Genomic DNA, 14,736 nt, shown 5'->3' with positions numbered 1-14,736 from the left:
TCAACTTGTCCGCCTTCTCTGGCGAGTCATGTACATGTACAGTACCCGGCGAAAGAAACGCAACTCATTCGCGCCCACTGTTGCAAGTGATTTTTTGTCATTTTCAATTTAAAAAAAAAAATGAACCAGCTAAGGTACATCAAAAAGGAAGACAGATTCGTGGAGGATATGTTACTGGCTGTACGATTAGTGATATTATTTTATCATTTTATTGTTTTATCTGTTCATATACTGTGCTATACAGGGTAGGGGTCAAGCGAGTCGTGATTGCAGGCGAACGTGTCACTTTGACATGCTACAAAAATAAAACAATAAAACGATGAAATAATTACTAATCGTATAGCCAGTAAAATACCCTCCACGAATCTGTCTTCCTTTTTGATGTACCTTATCTAATTCACATTTTACGACAACTTGAAAATGACGAAAAATCACTTGCAACAGTGGGCGCGAATGAGTTGCGTTTCTTTCGCCGGGTACTGTACATGTTGATCAAAAAGTGATCGGTCATATCCAAAGCAGGGGGTGTAGGTAAGAGTTTATTAAATACGCGCTGATAGAATTTCTCGGGAGAAGAGTTCCAATTAAACGTATTTCATACAGGACTGACGCATATTACGTGTAGCCTACTCCAAAAATATTTCAATTAAAAATCAAAGATAGTGGTGCAAATAAAAAAAAGATGAACAAACACAAACGAAAAGAAAGGATCGTATACGTATACTTTAGACAGCAACTGCTTTAAAAGAACTAGGTTGAACCGGAGTAGGGAATGGACTGAACTCGCTTTAACCAAACTGTACATTGAACTGAACTGTACATTGAATTGAACTAGGTTGAACTGAACTGTGAGTTGAATTGAACAGAACTAGACTAACCAAGCATTACAATCGACTTCCCAGTGTTAGTAAGAGGGTGAGAGTGAATGGTGACTTGTCATTAACTAATTGAACAGAACTGCATCGAAATGACTGAACTAGATTGGACTAGCCAAGTTTTATTGAGAATGAGTATATTGGTAAAAACCAAAATGAATAAAAAACGCTCGCGCTGGACCCGAGTACTCTTCAAACTGGCTCGCTCAATAAATATAAATGTTTGGAATGTCGGTGGTGTGAATGTTTGTTTCTGACCAGAAATGCAGATCTATCTCTGGCCGATTCATAGATTCAACCTACAAACTGCGACCTCATCTGTGATCAGATGGCCAAGCAATGCGTGAAATCTTTTATTCTAAAGCCTTATGGCTCGTTTCGACAAGCATTAAACGGATGAAATTAACCACATGTAGTTTATTCTTCAGAAAAATGCACACAAAAAATGGGTTGGGTTCGGTGATTTGTACATAAACGTCTTCCTCGCGATAGATTCGCTGATTATTTTGTCTTATGAAGCCGTCATCAACACGAACACAATGATTGCAGAAGCAAACTCTGTACCTACACGACCGAGACACAAGACTGATTATTTCACAGCTGCAATGTGAATAGAGAACAAAGACGTTTTGGGTAAGCTTACTCACGTCAGGTCTTCACTGACAAGCTAGGAACAGACGGAAAATTCCGAACAAAAGTAAATGACGTCAAAGTCTCTTTCGCTTTGCGTGTAACTTTGTCATGACGTATTTTTGTGTGACGCGTTCGGCTGTTCTATCAGCTCAATGGCTGCGTGTTGCCCCGCCGGTGTGAACTCCTCCTACGGCCAAGTCGTTTTTGTGGTTTATTTCGCATTTAGGTCCCAGGTAACATTATGAAGTTTTAATACGATCAATCGGACCTATTATCAAGTTAGTGTATCAACTTTTGAACGAACTGCGCCCAGTAGTTTCCCAGCAATAAGCTGTTAAGTGGAGAAAGACACACACACAGACACACAATTAAAGTCTGCTGAGCCCAAGTACTAGCGTACTCGGGGATAAAGGTATATATATAGGTCGGAGGTAGGATCGGTAGATATCATAGTCAGATTGGCTATCAGGTAGTTTGGTAAGGGAGTTAGTTCATGTCAAGGTAAGTAGGTAGGTAGATGGATAGATAGGTTGGTGGGTATGTACATGTTGTAAAGAGGCAGTGTATGGCTATTGTAAGTGCGGCTTCTTTGGTAATTCTGACTATAGTATAGGGACAACGCGAACACAGATGGGTTTTTTTTGTCTTGTTTTATTTCCTTCTTTCGTTGATCTGCGTCCGGTGAAAACTGCACAAAAAAGGGAACGTAAACAGAGAGCAAACAATAAAACAAACGAGAACGATGGAGCAAGAAGGAGAGAAAACCAGAAAGCGAAGCAGAAATGAGAAAGACAGAAACACTGAACAGAGAAAGAAGGAGACAGAATTAGAGAACAACAGACAGTGAACACCAGAGGATACAGAGACAAAAAAAGGTGCTAAGGAAAGATAAAGAGCAAAGGTACATGCAAATCTTTATAAAGAAACAGACAGGAAATCAACACTAAAGTAAACGCGTACATACCCTATTTGGCGTCGGAAAAAACACACACAAAAGCCGCTGAGGGCGAAACGAATATGACGACTAAAAACGTGACGTTTTATAATGACGTAAAAACTGGACTGACGACACGCTGACTTTGTACCACAATCACGCAAAAGGAAATGATATTCACGCGAACATACACAATGAAATGAAAGTACGGTAATGAAATAACTGGGGGCAGAACAAAGAACAAACAAGGGTGGAAACTATAAGGGCTCACAAGTTAAGTCACTAAAGGGAAGGACAAAGCTCTTACAGTCTATCTCTTTGTGCACTGAGAGAACAACCAGGCTTATTTGAGGAAGATAAGGGAAGTAGGGGAATCAGCAGGTAAAGCACAAGAACTGGTTAAAGGTGACTACTTGACAAACGATTTAACAGCACAAACGGCGGTTTACGGACTATATATTACGACACACAGAAACAAGGAGAATCGTAAATAAAGTGAAAGAAAACCAGCCCACACACAGGGGCAAGAACAGCTATAATAGCAGGTAGGTAGCAAGCAACCGCAGTAACTATGCAGGTATAGGCACGGACAAGTAAGCAGTCATGTTGATAAGTATAACAGCAAGTGATTGCTGAATTACTGGCTTATTATTATTATTAACCATAAGTGAATCCCAAAAGCTTACGGCCGTTTGTCTAGCTCATATCAAGACTACGAAAACCAATCGAAAGTGCGTTACTTGACCTTACTAACCGAGACGGGACTATGGATTTCTAGTCAATCTTCTTTAGACGCGTGTGCCACATCACCCCTTTAACTGCGCTGCACACTTTAAATAGTGTTTGGACAGAGAAAAGGTCAGAAATAGAAACATGACGTTATCACGGTTCTGCTGCGTTCTATCAAAGATACAAGGTTGTCGTCACCAAGACTGAGACTGGTCACAAAAACCGGGAAATCTTTAGATGATGCAGTTGTTTTTTATTTCAAACCCTCGAAGTATTCTCCCTTAGCGGCTACACACAGTTTAAGTCGTTGGACCCAGTCAAGAAATGACCGTTTGAAGCCGTTTTTTGGCACCTGGTTCAGACACTGGAAAACAGCCGATCCGAGGGCTGATCGACTGTCAAATCGACGCCCAGCCAATTGTCTTTTCAGATGAGGAAACAAAAAAAAGTCACAGGGTGCAAGATCAGGAGAGTAGGGAGGATGTGGCAAAGTTTCAAAGTTTTCTTCCTCCAGGTACTCTTTCACCACCTTGGATTTGTGAGCAGGTGCGTTATCATGAAGTAATTTGATCCTTTTCAATCCTGTAGTTGGTCTGGCTCTCTTGTAGTAACGAACGATGCCAGCAAGAACTTTTTCCTTGTAGTACACCCCAGTGATGCTTCTGCCTTTTTCGCGTGGTTTTTGAAAAATGACGCCCTTTGTGTTATAAAATATTGTGTATAAAACCTTCTTGCCGGAGCGACTTTTTCGCACAATCCGAGGGGCATTGGCACCTTTTTTTTATCCATGCTTTGTTTTGAGCTTTTCTTTTTGACTCAAAGAAGTACACCCAAGTTTCGTCTCCAGTCACGATCTCATCCAAGCGTTTTTGATCACATCCGTCGTATATCTTGAGTAGCCGTTGGGCAAACGTAACCCTACACCTCTTGTTCTCTTCAGTGAGGAAATGTGGTACCCATCGCGCGCACACCTTTGTGTATCCAAGTTTGTGTTTTAAAATTCTCAAGACAGACGACGACGAAATGTCCAGTGTTTCGGCGATAAAATGACTGCTCACTCGGGGATCTTCATCAACTAACCGTTGCACATGGGACACCATTTTATTGTCGGTTACAGGTGGTTTCTTCACTTTTCCCCTTGCATCTTCCACAGACGTTTTCCCTGTTGAGAAATGCTTTGCCCACCGAAAAAACTGTCGCGCGAGATGGTGCTGTGCCTGGGCTTACAGTTCTCAGCTCTTCAAGTATGTCACCGGCCGTTTTACCAAGTGCCGTTCTTATTTTGATGTAGGATCGAAAATCCTTCTCTGAAAATGTGCTTTTTGACGCCATTTTTTAGGCCAGTGTCTCTCGCTTACATGACTAAATACACTGTATCTTTACGAAAACACAACGGATCACAAAGAAATTATGCACAATAATACGTTATGTACCAATCTTGATAATGACGTCATTTGTTATAAATGTCGTCATTTGATTCTGTGCAAAAAAGACCAGTCTCAGTCTTGGTGACGACAACCTTGTATTATATTGCTATATATTTGATACTATTCTAGCATTATATGTGTACAGTAGATATTGGTGAATAGAACCTGGTTTGCTACCAAGTGTTCCTGTTTCAGTCAAATGTTCATGTCTTTCTGTCCACTGTTGTTGTTGTTGTTGTTGGTGGTGGTGGTGGTGATGTTGTTGTTGTTGTTGTTGGTGATGTTGTTGTAGTAGTTGTTGATGATGTTGTTGTAGTTGTTGCTGTTGTTGGTGGTGGTGTTGTTATATTTGTTGTTGTTGTTGTTGTTGTTGGTGTTGTTGTTGTTGTTGTTGGTGTTGTTGGTGGTGAAGATGGTGATCGTGTTGTTGTTGTTGTTCTCTCTTAATGAGATTTATTGTGGAACCCGATTATAAACGCATTGAACACAGTGAATAATTTGTTTGTTGAAACTCTGTTTAAAAGGATTGTGTCTTCATTTTTTGTTCTGTTGTTTTTGCTTTTTGTCTGTTTATTTCTTTACTTTTTGTTGAACCTGCTGCTACCGTCAGTTTGTTGTCCTAGCTGCCATCTCGAGCTATAACTACTTCACATGTCAGCAAATAAATCTATGTAATAACTAGAAAGCAACTCACTAATCGCGTGCCTTATCATTTATATGGCTGCTGTCAAAATGTTCTGACAAATGATTTCTATTAAGACCTAGACCTTACAAAGTTAAGACTCTGCTTTCAAACCTCTTTATGGCAGCAGCTTTGGGAATGTCCGACATAATCCATTTGCTGTCCCCCTCGTACTTTACTGCACGGCTTTACGTGTATTTCCTAAATTAATTATTGCAGAGCTAAATAACCTTGCAAACATGTTGCATTGTATGTGCGCAGATTCAATACATGCTTTTAGCTAGTTTGACACTTAACGGTAATGGGGATTTGCTATTAAAATTGTAGATAAACAGTGGAGGTCTAACATGCAAACATGATAAGTGATATATCCTGATTAAAACGAAAGGGCATGTGATATCAGCAGGTGCGCACAAAGAACGTCCTTATTTGCCCACGTGCTTGTTTGCACGTGAGAAATGTGCTGATAATGCGGATGCTGTGGCAAGCTGACATTTAATATCACAGCTTATCAAAACAAACGAATAATATGCTGCCCTGTGTAACACGATAAATTACTCCCACGAGATTATTACTCCGGAGTAAACATTTCGTACGAAAAAGTTACTCCCTTTACGAAAAAAAGCACTCCCCCATTACACGAGAAAATTACTCCCCAAGACAGGTGAGTTCCGAGTAAACATTTCGTACAAAAATGTTACTCCCCTGACGAATAAATAACGAATAAATTACTGCACAAATGTTTACTCCCTTGTCCCCTGTTAGTCTTGGTGGTGGAAGGGGTGGAAGGAGGGTAGCGCGACATTCGTGTGCGCGAGATCTCTTATTGGCATTATCCCTTCGCCCGCATCCTATTATTACGTACGAGATTTTTACTGGAAGTAAAAAAAATGGGGAGTAAACATTTCGTGGAGGGAGTAATTTTTTCGTGCCTTGGGGAGTTCTTTTCTCGAACGAAAAGTGTACTCGGAGTAAGAATTTCGTACAAAATATTTACTCCGGAATAAATTTTTCGTGGAGTAAAAATTTCGTGTTACACCGGTCGAAAGTTTAAAATCAAATTGAAAAAGGGTCCGATCGGAATAAGTATGCCCACACACACACATACACTTGCACACAACATAACTGTTTACACAAGATGGAATGTGCGTTATGTGCTTTTTTTTATGTTAAAACAAAAATGGAATCGGCATTTCCGTCTTGCCAATATATAACTATTGGTTGGAAGAACTCATTTTTGCGTGTTTTATAAATCCACAATATATACACACTCTTTCGTTGCGAACATTATTGTGTTCCATAGTGGGTTTTAACAAGTTGGCACAAAGATACATAGACAGGCGGGCGGACAACAGAGAGGAAGAAGGAGGTTAGGAGACAGACAGACAAAGACAGGATGCCGGACAGTGACAAATATAGAGAATACTCACTCTACGCTGACGGGTATCAAGTCAAGTCAAGTCAATATTTATTTCAAGAAACCCCTAGGGTTACATGAATACTTGACTTGATGAAACATTGTAAACATAGTTTCTCAAAGATTCCTCCCCCTTTCCAAACATACACGCACAATATTCACCACTTTGTTAAGTTCCGTTACCAATGTACTATTTGATGCAAACATAATTATGCCCGGAATCAAAGTTCAAGCGGTTTTGTCATTAAAAAGATAAGATTGTCAATTAAGCTCTGGATTTATTGTCTTCAGTCGGGAAATAATTCTCAGTCAAGTAATTATTTTGAACTTTCACACGATCCGTCTTATAAGTGGTTAACACTTTTCATGCCAAGGTCCTGGTTCCGGCTTTTGAATGTTCTGATTCGCAAAATCCCAGGCACCGATAAAAGATATCTTGCTTGGCGTGAACATTATCCGGTAAATCATCATAGATCAGCCCAGGCTCTAACATGGGATGAGATAATCTCATACTGCTTGTCAAACACAAACAAATACACACACAAAGTTGTAATACTTATTAATTCCTGAGTGACAAGTTTTGTTTGGCTGAATAATGTTCTTTTAATTGACACATATGCTGATATGAAAAATGAATTAAGCAACAATAACAACATTGACACTGCACAGGCAACTGCCAGAAAATTGTTTTTTGGTATAATTATGTGTTCAAGTTAATTGATGCTCCTATATCATATGTAAACGCCTGCGCAGCCCTGTGATGGTAAACAAATTCACAGAAAGGAATATATCTTTAAAGAACGGACAGTGTTAGACATTTCTGTCAATGAAAAAGAATAAGTTTATTAAAAATAACAAGATTAGTTTTATTGGTGATGCCGATGTAATTTTGAATTCGTTCGAGTCATATTATATGAGTATTATCCTGAGTTCGAATGTATTCCGGTAAACTGGGATTGAGAGGGAAACGCGTGGTTAAATATGTGTGTGTGTGTGCCTGTATGTGTGTGTGCTTTGTGTGTGTGTGTCACAAAGATGTGAGTAGGATAGGTTGAGCGGTGAAACACGTCGTGATTTTAACCTCCCTAAAGATTGAATTGTTGATGCGAAGGACAGGTTAGAAGCGATATCACGGGTTTCATGGGATTCAAGAGGAAATAGCTCTGACTTGACATAATTGTGTTTACGTGTGTGAGCAATATAGCTGGTTTTGAACTGGGAGATTCACAGCGTCTAAAACTCAGAACCGAGGAGGTTGGTAAGCGCGTGTCGGTCTTGTTCGGGGAACAAGCACTCCTTCTTGAGACGGGTCTCTTAAGGTAAATGATTTATTATGTTGTATAATATTGAAGCTTGAATACATAGCTGGAATGTAAATGTTAGTGTATGCAAAGTGCACTAAATTCTAGTGTGAAGTTTTTAAGAGGATTCTCGTTGAGATTGTATTACGTTTTTGGTGGGTAATTTCTTGAACATAAATGTTGTTACGCATTTATGTTATGTTAAGATGTTGATGCTATGTATGGTAGTGTCATTTATGGATTAAGTGATCCATGGGTTAAGAAAAGCGTGGATATTGATTGTGGACGGAATGACATACATGGAATGATGTCAGAAGTACTTGTGTAATGTTTAGTTGTGAATGTAGAATGAACGAGAGAGATTATACACGACAGTTTAGAAAGAAGAGATGGTTTAAGAGAATGTTGTATTAAGACTTGGGTTAATTCTTTAGGAGTTTCCATGACGGTGTCCGGGGGTTGGAACCCACACTGGAGAGAGTTCGTGACGATGTCAGGACAAGAAGCCACATCGGCGAAGATGGAAGGACGGTAGAGTCCCCATCAACACTGGTCGTTGAGACGAACCGGTACTCTTCGCTGAGGGCGAAGGAGTGTTTCTCGGGGAGGAACGCGAGAAGGAGTGTTTCTCGGGGAGGAACGTGAGACATGGATAACAGCATCTACATGGATTTCAGTGGCACAAGAGTGTGTAAAGGACGGCATGCAGTGAGAATTACGAACTCGTGAGTGTCTGTCAGCATGCGCTCTTGTGGAATAACCTAATACTGAGAAAGTATGGTTAAGAAAGATTATTATAACATATAATCCCACGTATACAGTGAGTACCATATCACTGTGTGAATTGAACGGTTGTAACTGGATAGTTGTATTTCTGTTTATTTGATGTGAAGATTGCTTTTGTAAGGATAAATTAATAAGTCTGTATCCTCCAAATTATGTGTGTGGAGTGTATTGGATTAGAGTTAAATGAATTAGATAGGGCAGAACACGCATGAATAAAAATAACTCTCTAATTACATATTCCACTTCATGACAGTGTGTGTGAATTAATGTGTGTGTGTGTAAGTGTGTGTGTGTGTTTGTGAGAGAGAGAGAGAGATAGAGAGAGAGAGAGAGAGAGAGAGAGAGAGAGAGAGAGAGAGAGAGAGAGAGAGAGAGAGAGAGAGAGAGAGAGAGAGAGAGAGAGAGAGAGAGAGAGACTCAAACAAGTAGCTAAGTTTCTATGAATACAAACATTCAGAAACGCGTTAAATGGAAGTCACACGACTTCAAAACATTGACAAATGAAAATGAGTGTGCATCATTGTGTGTTTGTCTGAAAATGTACAACACGCAAATTACTTCAGATTGAACTTTATTTTATTCTAATCTTTCCTGGGGACAGAAATCATGACATGTCTTTGGAAATGCAATCGACTGAATACTTATTCACGCTACATCGTTCCTGTTATTGCTTAATCGTAGTTTAATTGTAAGAAATCTTGTTTAAATGTACAAATTATAAATATAGGTCATAACCGTAGAACTTCATACTTTGAATATATATTTCTTTCCAAAGGATGCCAGCGCAGCAGCTATCGTCTTCGCCCGGATTTCTAAGAAACCGACATGTTTCGAGCGTTCGCTGCAGCGCCTCCGTCAAAAAGCTAGGTTTAGGTTGCCGTCTCTGACGAAATGTGCCCAAAAGCAGTAAACGCTACTACACCTGACCCAAATTTACAACAATGGTGATAAAAATGGCGGGGGAAGCCATATTGTTAACCGAGACTGTCTGGTAGACAGTCTCGGTTAACAATATGGCTTCCAATTGCGTCACAGCAAGGGCCCGGCTGCAGGAGGGAAATATCATAAATACAGACAACGATAAAACCCAGGGAAGAATTCTCATGCATGAAATTGTGAGTAATCCGCTGAATTTTTTATCACTGTGCTAAAACCGACGACATTGCGTTTGAGATAAGTTGGGTAGGGCAATTTCTGCGTTCGGATATTTTTTAATCATAATTTTTCTGCCTGGGTGTATTTGCAGACGAGACGTAATTTTCATCGATTGGGTTTACTACGTTACTCTAAAGCGGGGACCACATTTGGACGCCGTTTTACGCTCTATATGCGCCGCAGGCCGTTTTGTGCGTCGCGCGGGAATTGCCGAGTGGCCACACATCGACGATTTTTTTCACAACACGGTATCAGTTGAGCGGGTCTCTCTTCAGTTGCATTCGACTGCCGCGCCGCGAGCAGCTGACGTCATCGCTCTGGTTTGCTCTGATTGGTCAAATTTCCGTCGTTCTATGTCTGTGTCATAGAAATTAGAACACGCGCTATTCTTCTGCAAATAACGCTTCGCGATCATGGCACGCTACGGCGCTCCCACGTGGGCCGTTTTGAGCATAAGTCAAATGTGGACAGGGTCGGACGGGAGTGTATGGACGGGCCTTAAGGATCAAGGTTACATGTGTTTTTTCATGGGGATTCTCACGATTTATACCTCATTTACAGTGTGTTTTATGCAACGTGAATAGGACAGTGGTTAGAGTAAAGATGAAACCAGTCGATCGAGAAAAAGAAAACAAACCTAAATGAGAATAAACTCACAGTCAATGTACAAATGAAAACAAAATTCGTGTCAACGACAAACAAATTAACCGCTTCGCAAGATGAAAGTGTGACCTTAACCTAGTTTGATGGCGCGTGCAGTAACGTTAAGAAATGTCTAATATTAATATCATATCTGACAGCAGTCACATCCAGAATGTTAGTCTTCTTGCTTGCTGGGAGGATGAGTAGGTTGAGTGAGTGACTTTTACGGCAGTTCGTCATACGTTTCGTTTGTTGGGACATAAAATACAGCGAACAAATTGATATCACACATTCCGGTCAGAAAGCTAATTTGCCGTAACTTGTGTACTTGTCAGTTTCATTTTTCGATTGATTGGAAGGGCGTTACATTCGAAGGTGCAAATTAACGTATTCGTGGTTACAGAAACATAGTTATGAATTTCCATTTCCAAAGCATACACACACACACACACACACACACACACACACACACACACACACACACACACACACACACACACACAGTCTCTCTCTCTCTCTCTCTCTCTCTCTCTCTCTCTCTCTGTCTCGCTCGCTCTCTTTCTAAAACACAAGCACACACGCATGTATACACACACAAAGAGAAGGTGGAACGAGGGATGCACTTCACAAGACGAACGGCAAGGAACAGCAAATGTAGACCAACAAATTCGTCCACCCTTGACCCGATCAGGAAGCAGAGATTCCGGAAATAGAGCGGCTGCTTTTTGATTTAGCCATTTCGATTACCGTGATAAAAATCACTGACCTCCATGATCTATGCTTGGCAAAATGGCAAGCAGGAGATGAGACGATTCCGTCTATTTTATAGGCCGGCTGCCAGAGACGCAGAAGGGTAACATCATCTTGTGCCGTGAATGTATTCACATGTTCATGTTTATGCGCGCGTATTTCCTATCGAGCGAACGGACAGATAAGTACAAGTGTGTGTGTGTGTGTGTGTGTGCGTGTGTGTGCTGGGGGGGGGTGTTGGGGGTGGGGGGATGGGGGGAGAGACGGGGGGTTATGCGCACGCAGTTAGATTCTTAGAAAAGTGCATTTTCCTAGGATGTTTGTTGTTTTCACATCAAAAGCACGAAATAACTTTAATTTTGCTGTTTACAACGAAGAAGCCATATCAGTTCTAAACTGAACAACACACACACACACACATACACACACACACACACACACACACACACACACACACACACACACACACACACACACACACACACACATTGAAATAAAGAACAATTAAATGTAGCTGATATACGGGTGGCAAACGAAAAGAAAAATATACATACAAATACATACATAAATAAAATGACGGATCAAACATCAAATTTGACACCAATAAAATAATACTACACACATTTAAAAAAAAATGTCGATAGAAAGCGCGATCAAACAACAATTCAGTCAACACAAACATGACACGTCAACGCTTAAAGATGGCATTGAACCCATCTCTTATTCCTTTATTTGTATGAACAACAAACACAACCGCAACACAAACAGCAGCAACCACAGCAAGAACAACGACGGCGACAAGCACTACAACCGCGGCACGTGCAACAATAGTAACAGCAACTAGCGTAGTAACATCAACAAGACTGTTTAACAACAACAACAACAACAACAACAAAACAACAAAGACAACGACAAAATGTCAACGTATGCGAAATATGTTTCTCGCCGCCGAATATAACCCAAGCGGCCATTTTGGCATGTTCTACCATTATGAGAACGTGAAAGGTCCATTAACGAAAACCAAAACTAGCTGTTCCCGAGCAGAGAATAAAGACAAGAAAATATTGAATGTGCTAAATTTGACCAAGGAAGAGGAAGGATGCCGAAGACAGACAACCAAGTCCTGTTCCCAGCCACAGCGGTACGGACACCATGCCTGTGAGGTCCTCCAGTGGCCCCACAAGAGTGTAGACAGTACAGTACGCCAGGGGAATAGACGCACTGACGAGAGACATTGCCAGTCCTACGTACTTTCCGTTCCCATCTCGAGAATGATGCGCCTGAAAACACAAGAGCAGATCGACACATTTCTGTTTGTTGCACTCAGATATCAAAGTGTTATTGAATTGAATTGAATCTCTGAGTACCCAGGGCAAAGAAAGTTCACGATGATCAATGTCGTTTAACGCTCTCGCGGTTAAACCATAAGGGGCATGTTCCCCGGTGTTACCCCGACTTTAGATGATTTAGAGGAGAGAAACAAATAATGATACATAAATAAAAGGGGCCGCCGCGAAGGAGGTTTGGCTTTCGTGCTTGAGCTCCCAGCCACCAAGGCACCAGAGCTGGTGGTTGGTGTCAAGTGGAGCTGAGAGTGAAATAAGCCATATATGTGTTTGGTCATATTCGCGCGCTTCCGATTCCTGACGTCTCAGCTGAAGAATTATGGGCACAGGCACCAGGTTGTATAGGCGCCTGCCGTAGGAATTCGTCACACACACACACACACACACACACGCGCGCGCGCGCACGCACGCACGCACACACGCACACACACACACACACACACACACACACACACACACACACACACACACACACACACACATATACGCACACGCACATACAACCGCACGCACGCAAACACACTTCATACATTAAAGCCTTCTGGGTATATATTTTTATGGCGAGCTGAAGATGCTTAGGTCGGTAACACGTCACTTTAGCGCCAGCACTACAGCGCCATACCTTTCAGCGCCACCATTTCAGCGCAGCGTCTTTTCAGCACCGTATTTTTTAGCGCCGTACATTTCAGCACGGGGGGATGTCAGCGCCGTACATTTTAGCGCCGGGAGACTTCAGCGCCGTACATTTCAGCGCCGTGAGTTACAGATCAAGTCTGAATGGTATGATGCACGTGGGCAACCAATCTTCGACTATTTTGAGGACACGTATATTGGCAGACCTCGCCGTCGTGGTCCTCGTCATCCGCCGACGTTCTCCATTGACATGTGGAACATGCACGACCGCGTTCTCACTGATGCTGCCAAGTCCAACAACAGCTGTGAAGGGTAGCATCACGCCTTTCAGAACGTGGTCGGGGCGTGCTACCCCAATCTTTGGAGGCCGATAGAGGCCCTCAAGAAAGAACAGGCACTAGTCCAGGCGGACGTCACACGTCTACTGGGAGGCCAGGCTCCAGCGCCCAAAAGGCGCAAGTACAAAGACTTACAGAAACGGATAAAGACGATCGTTAGACAATACAATGACGGAGGTCGGGGGCTGCTTGAAACAATGGAAGGACTCGCCTTTGCTTTCATGTTCTAGTGTTGACGTCTTCAGAGACAAGCTATTCAGTACGTCAGGAGACGCGGTGTGATCTTGAACTGGCGCCTCCAGCTATTCATTATGGGCACATTGCAATCTAATTCATTTAATGACATTTTACTGATTTTAGTGATTTGAATGGACATTTTAATTCATACGCTTTATTGAGAAATAAAGGTAAAGAATAGATTTTTGTGGGATAAACTCAATCAAGCCTATTAGTCACTCAGTTTTGCAGTTTCGCAGACACTTTTACACACACACACACACACACACACACACACACACACACACACACACACACTCTCTCTCTCTCTCTCTCTCTCTCTCTCTCTCTCTCTCTCTCTCTCTGTCTTCCTCTAGCGCTTGAATGTACAGCGCTACAATGTACGGTGTCACGATTTCATCTTTTGCCTGTGTACATATTTCCCCCTCGACATATACTCAAGACTAAAATGTTGTTTCCTGGTAAAATTAAGAAGTGAAATTATTTATGGACGAAAAGCATGTCAGTTTCTTGCATGTGAAGAAAATTGGTGGTAAAATTTAATAGATTTCACCCCCAAAATCGAATTCTTCGAAAACGTGTACTGAGTGGTTACGTCCCTTGAGTTAGAAGGAAAACATTTTAGGATGAATCAAATTTCTAAGTTAAATAAAACAAATTGGTTGGACAAATTTGGCCCCATGAATGTAAGGTACACAAGGTCGCTCCTCAGTACTATCGAAGGGTGATATAAGGGTGTTTTTTTGTTCAGTGTAGAGTTTATACTAGATCAACGAGCACGGAGAAGCGAAATATCAACACGGCGAAAGATGAAAACGTCACAACGGCGCTAAAATTTCGCCACGCTGAAA

The 14,736-nt window shown here is 41.5% G+C and overlaps 2 protein-coding genes across 2 annotated transcripts in view; both read right to left on the bottom strand.

The window, feature by feature from the left end:
* Positions 1-14,736, bottom strand: part of LOC138969231 (uncharacterized) — a gene marked incomplete in the record, with an annotated part of 180,191 nt that overhangs the window by 81,008 nt on the left and 84,447 nt on the right.
* LOC138968190 (uncharacterized) overlaps positions 12,057-14,736 on the bottom strand; it is a 3,103-nt gene continuing 423 nt past the window's right edge. Inside the window, exon 2 of the mRNA XM_070340742.1 lies at positions 12,057-12,611. Coding sequence (XP_070196843.1) covers positions 12,405-12,611 — 207 coding nt within the window. The 3' untranslated portion in view covers positions 12,057-12,404. The remainder of the gene's footprint in view (positions 12,612-14,736) is intronic.

Source organism: Littorina saxatilis, linkage group LG6 (genome assembly GCF_037325665.1).
Source record: "Littorina saxatilis isolate snail1 linkage group LG6, US_GU_Lsax_2.0, whole genome shotgun sequence".
In the NCBI taxonomy this organism is placed as follows: Eukaryota; Metazoa; Mollusca; class Gastropoda; order Littorinimorpha; family Littorinidae; genus Littorina; species Littorina saxatilis.
This window is presented reverse-complemented; position numbering and strand designations above follow the sequence as displayed.